The 6,022-nt window shown below is 46.8% G+C and overlaps 1 protein-coding gene across 1 annotated transcript in view; it reads left to right on the top strand.

Moving 5' to 3' along the window:
* The window catches only part of LOC308188419 (uncharacterized protein), a 146,423-nt gene that overhangs the window by 129,853 nt on the left and 10,548 nt on the right, over window positions 1-6,022 (top strand). Inside the window, exons 6-7 of the mRNA XM_080577397.1 lie at window positions 1,412-1,544; window positions 5,844-5,934. Of these exons, the coding sequence (XP_080433523.1) occupies window positions 1,412-1,544; window positions 5,844-5,934 (224 nt within the window). The remainder of the gene's footprint in view (window positions 1-1,411; window positions 1,545-5,843; window positions 5,935-6,022) is intronic.

Consider the following 6,022-nt stretch of genomic DNA (forward strand, 5'->3'; position numbering starts at 1 on the left):
GGTAGGATTTAGTCTCTGAAGTGGCGGGTACCACGTGGGATGGGAAGGTACACCTGGAGCAGCACGAAGTACACGCTGCTTCATCCTGAACAGGCCAGCAGGAGGCTGAGTCTTGCCCCTCACCCTCAGAAAGTACTGTAGGAATCATGGTTACAAGGCATGTCATGAACCAGCAGGCTGTCTTCTGTACAGTTTGACTCTCAGAGCCTGAAAGGGAATAAGTGACCTTTTCCTACCTACCAATAAATCCAGAAACACAGCTACCTTATTCAGAAGGTGAGTAAAGCAAAGCTGTATTCTTAGCTTAAGCAGGATTTCTTCTTTCCCTACCGAGGAGCATTTTTGAAGCGCAGGAGAAGCAGCGAGCGTGGATGCGGTGGTGGCGGATGCAGAGCCCTGCCGTGGGAGAGCGGGGTTTATTCTCGTCGTCCGCGTCTTCACGGCTTCCCGCACCGTACCGCCCTGCTTCTCGACCGTGACCCTTTCTTGTGGGCAAAACCAGCTCTTGATTTAAAAAGGAAAACAACTTAAAGCTGCCCTAGGGCAAAAATAAATTGACGGCGAGAATACCAGAGGATTGAGCAACGTGGACATGTTGTTTCCTTTAAGGCTTCTGACTATAAATGACGTCACTCGGATAGCTGGGATGTTTGTGAGCACTACGGGGCTTGGAAAGGGAAAGCCAATCGGAAAAACACTGGGAAGCTGAACAATTTGTTATGCTTTATGACTCCCTGGTAGTTTAATGAGGGAGCTATTACTCATGCGCTGTCACTGCACATCTAGAAAATTCCTCTGGGTTTAAAAAACTGGCAGGAAAAAGTAGTTTCCTAAAAACCACTGAATTAATTAGATAAAGCGTGTTGCTCAGGAGTCGCGGACAGGAAGGGTCAGAGGTGGAGCTGTGCACGACTCAGGATGACTTGGAAATCTCTGCAAGATGCTGCACAGAGCAGACGGAGGGGATCAGTGGTGCAGGAGGCAGGCTCCAGCATCTCTTTTGTAGGGCTGTTGATTTGGGGGAAAAAAAGGTGGGGTGGGTTGTAGCAAATCCTTTCCCTCCATTCTCCAAAAACACCTGGTACTGGGGTACCAGACTCCTAAAGAGGTGGGATCTGAGGAAAGGTTTCTTACTCATGGACGGTGGTACAAGGCAATATATCATGAATATCAAACCTTGAAGTGTGTAACATGTATTTAAGGAAAAGAAAAAGAAGTATTTGTTTTCTGGGCTCTATTGTACAGCTTTAATTGAGTTTTCATGGTTTTTTTAATCTGTATTTCCACGTCTGTCCAGCTTCTGACTTCCTGCTTCATGCGCCTGGGTTATCTTACAGGTTTGTGTAGCGCAATTTGTGTATTTACTTCAGTTATTTTAGTTATTTTAACCCATCGTGTCACGTCCACGCAGGATACGCATTATCTTCATCTTACCTGGAAACCTAAGAGGAATTTTATGGCCCTTGAAAGCGGGATGAGTGCTGTTTGTCTCGTGGTTTTACAGCCTGGTGTAAACAGAGCACTGCTCCAGCCTGGAAATGCAGGTGAATATATTCCCCAGCAAACTCCCAACACAATTCCTTCCTTGCAAAAAGTGCTGATTATCCTTATGATTACTTCCAGAATTCCTTCAGTAACTTATTTTTTCCCCAAACATAAGCTCTAATCCAGGATGTTACCAATTTTACACCAAAATATAAAGGTAACGCAGCAGAAATGTGTTTTAAGCTTCACATCAGAGTTCAGCAGTGTCCATGCAGCGTGCACTCTTCTGGAACAGGCAGTACTGAGCTGGTTTTGAATATTTTTAAAAGCACGTAGATGCCCAGCTTTGTGTCTCTGTGCTGGATTTTTGCCCTTGGGTGTGGAACCTGCTGTCTGGGCCGGAGTTAGGAAATGCTCCCTACATCTGCTGTGAGCAAGTGTTGGGTGTAGGACGGCTCAGTCTCACCACAGTAGGAATGGGACTTCCAACCGAGACTGGGGGAAAGCTTTGGGGATTACGAGGATGGCAGGGCTGTGATGTAATCCCCATTATTTCGGGAATCAAACCACTTTCAGGGCACCTCGCTTGTGATGTGTTAGAGCAGCGTCTGGGCACCAGTAATTTCTGATGGTGGCAGAAAACGTGGGGATGCTCAGAGAGGGCTGGTCAGGGCGCCAGGAGCAGCAGGACCGTTGTCAGAGCAGTGTTGTGTGTTGGATCTGTGCTGCTGCCATTTTCCGGGGTGGACGGAGTGTGAGGCTGAAGGCCAAGGCAATGGAAAACGTGGCTCACCTTTCTGGGCAGGAGCTCCAGGGGCCAGACTGCTGCTGCCTTGCCGTGTTCTGGAAAGAGTTCTGGGGTTAGCGTGGATTTTGGTGGGTTCTGGGATCTGTCAGAGGGCATGGTGCTGTCAGTTGGCAGTCCAGGGGAGAATCACCCCAGGTGGAACACCTCTGATCACCAGCAGCAGGTAACACCAGGCTCTAAGATGACATTTGCAGACACCCAAGCAGCTACTGAATAGGTGGTTTTATCCCTCCAGGCACTTACATTCTGCCAAAATTTAGGCAGAATAAAACAAAAATCCATCACTTGCCCACTGTTTTCTGTTTGTCTGCAGTAGGCTGACCCTTTAAACACCTTTCCCCGAAATGAGAGCTCAGGGGAGGGGTGGCCCAGTGACCGGCCACGTGCCTGCTGCCCTCCAGCCTGGTGCCCAGGGGTGCTTGCCATGCACGCAGCCGTGTCGTGCTGCTTGATGCTCAGTCACCCACCCAGCAGAGAGACCGTGGGCTTCTGAAGCTCCAGCCGTGTGTATTTTGCACCAGTACAAATTTTTGGCTTGCTGTTGGTAGCAACCTAACTCAATTTTCCCATTAAAGAGGGCTCAATATAGCCTCCTAATGTTATCATGGCTCGGCTGCGTTCCCTTCTTCGCTAATTGCGTGCCTTTCCCTGTTTTCTCTCCACACTGGAAGGAGGCTGCTGGAACAGTCAATGTTGCTGAGAGGCAGGTCGTGCCTTCGACGGGTGCTGCTCCCACCTTGACACCGGTACGTGGGCACTTCTGCACGTGCTGGCAGCCAGCACTTGCTCCGAGCCGTTCCCCCATCACCTGCTCCACGCTTTCTGTGCACAGATGTATGCACGTGCTGCATTCAGACCACCATCAGGTTTTACATTTGAAGGCCTCCCTCTCCTTTTTCCTTAAATCCTCGCCAGGCCCTTTGCTGCAGCTGGCATCGCATAGCACATACTTCCTTACCCCAGTCATCACTTCAGCTATTTTATCCTTTTAACCTCCCCAGTTGCTACATGAGACAATTGTGGGGATAATCTAGAATGAATTCACTTGGCCAGTGTTAAAACCACAAAGAAATTCTGCGCAAAAGGAATCTCCCGATGAGATTATTCGCGAGGGACTGGAAGGAGAGAACACAATGCAAAAACCCGGTCCAGCTGCGAGGCTGTGGGGACAGCAGCACGGGCTGGCAGCTGCGTGTGTCGTGTCAAACCTGTTGCAAGCACCGTGTGGTTCCTGCAGCCCGGCTGGCAGCGCTGAGCGGGGAGCAGACCTTGCTGACAGATGCTTGCTGCCGTCCGTGGTGTGCGTCGTCTCGGGGAGTTTTGCGTCTTCGGTGCAGTTTTGTTCTCTGCATTCAATTCCCCTTTTCTCATCACGTCTAATATATTAAATTGAATTTGCAAATTATTACAAATTGACATTAGGATGTGCCTCTTAACAGATCAGGCTAAACGAATTACATGCCATGAAGTAAGTGAACTCATTTAGTAATTGATGAATTAATTTAATTATCTGTCTGTTACAGATAGGAGAACTCAAATGTAAGCAGCATAAAGATCTAACCCTTCTTTGCTAAGTCATCTGGGTTCTTGTTGTTTTATTGTTTCTCAGCCTAATGTTGGCTGTATTTTTAAAAATTGTAAGTTAAATAATTCATTTGCAGTTTGGGGTTCTCCTCTGTGATTCCATCCCACCCCATTTCCAGGCTGACTCCTGCATCTTGGATTTGTTTGAAACCTTAAGGTGCCTATTCACTTTTCCTTAGCCGGATATTAGCACTGGTTCTTCATCCTTATCCTTCCCTCACTGAACAAACATTCAGCACAGACAGTTGTCTTGTCCAGGCCGAGATTTTAACCTGGCTGGATGTCCATAAGTTTTGATCTCTGTTAATCATATTCTGAATGCATTCATCAAAAATGAATTCTGCATCTTATTTCCCAAAAGTTGCCTCCAACAGCACATAACGGACTGCTGCTGCTGTGTAGTCAAGTTCCAGATGTGCATCTCTGTGCATCATTTCATTTCTCTCCTGAGATGCTTCCCTGACTTGCCAGATGTGAATTAACGTCAGCTGCAGCTCAGCATCATTTCAGCAGAAAGGAACTATCTGCCGTGCCAACCCTCTACAAATGCCACAAAAGTACCTTTTTATTTCAGCCTCTATTTTAGGGCTATGTGTTCCTGTGATGTCTAGGGTAGATCAGCCATTGGGCTCTTAATCTGCCTACACAGGAGGTTTTATTGTTTCGTTATTTCTTACACTTCCTCTTCTCTTGTTATCTCTTCACTCTTCCTTGAGTCAGGCACTAAACTGGAAACCAAACTGCTCTGATCCTGTTTCACGTGAAGCTCTCAGATCACCGACGTGTCTTGGTCCATCACAGGGACAAATTTTACAGTGCCTCCCCTGGAAACCGCAGGGAAGCTAAATATCTCCATAGCACCCTCAGACTGAGTTTCTCAGCTCACACAGAAAATCAGACCAGAAACAGAACTCAAGCCTTCTTTGTTCTAATGCTCAAATTTTGATGTGCTGACCTTGTTTGTGGCTTCACAAGGTAGAACTGGGAGTAGGGAGGGGAATAATAGGATCAAAAAGCGAGCTGCAGCAAAGTGGATATATGTATGTTATGTTTTTAGGATAGTTAGGGATATATTTGTCTAATACAACTGAATTTGTTCAGTAGCTGCAGTAGATTAAAGCAAAAAACACTCTGCAAAACAAAATTACTTTCAAAACCCAGCAGCGACTTTTCCCCATCTCACTTGTCTGTGTTGAATATGTGGAGCATTATGTTGTGGTCCCCTAATTAGCCCGGTAATTTTCATGGCGTAGGCCAGCATCGGTGTTCATTATTGAAGCGCAGTGCCTGTTTTTGTCCTGGAGATGTATTTTGTCCTGTAACAGCAGTCAAATGCATGAACTGAGTTGTAAGAAGAGGTTCAGGAGTGAGGATCAAATCTGCGTGTGGTCCTTGGGGTGTAACCACTTCCAGTGCCACCAGACACTCACGGTTGGTCCAGGTGACGGGGAACCCCTCATCCTTGCTCCCTGCGTGGTGAAGATCCCTCTCATCTCCTGGCTCTTCAGTCTCCAGCACAACATAGGGGCCATTCATCTGTCCCTAAAACCTTTAGGTAAATCTGTCATCCCTCTCATCACACAGCCAGAAGAAACAAACTGCTCAGTTAGGTGACGTAGCTTGGTTTAAATGAACAGATACAGAAAACAGGAGTTTAATGCATACGTATATTTATGTACATGTGTATAAAATCACTGTGTGGTTCTGTTTTTATTCTGTTCGTCAAGATGGGCTGTTCGTGGAGGGTCTACACGAGCTGCATTTACGGCCTTCCCCTGCAGTGGTGGGAAGTGTCAGCTGCTTGTGTTCCTGTTACGCTGTCTTACTCTGTAATAAAACGTGCGATCGAACATGGAAGCAAATGTAAAAATGTACGCTAGCCGTGCAACTTCCCTCTGCCTTTACGAGGAGAAGCTAAAGTGAAAATGCAAACAAGCATTTAAATAAGCCCTTTTATACATTCCAGGTGCTGATCTCCTGAGAATGCTTTCCGTATGCCAAAGGAAGAACACGATGTTGGAGGGAAAGCCTATTTATAAATGTGTACCGACTGAAAGGTAAATAACTCCCGTTTCCAGTAAATTAATGGAATATGCTCTCTGCACTGGATGTGTTCCCTGCTGAGAAGTAGCTGGGGTAAATTTA

This window comes from Anser brachyrhynchus, assembly GCF_964034855.1.
Source record: "Anser brachyrhynchus genome assembly, chromosome: 1".
NCBI lineage: Eukaryota > Metazoa > Chordata > Aves > Anseriformes > Anatidae > Anser > Anser brachyrhynchus.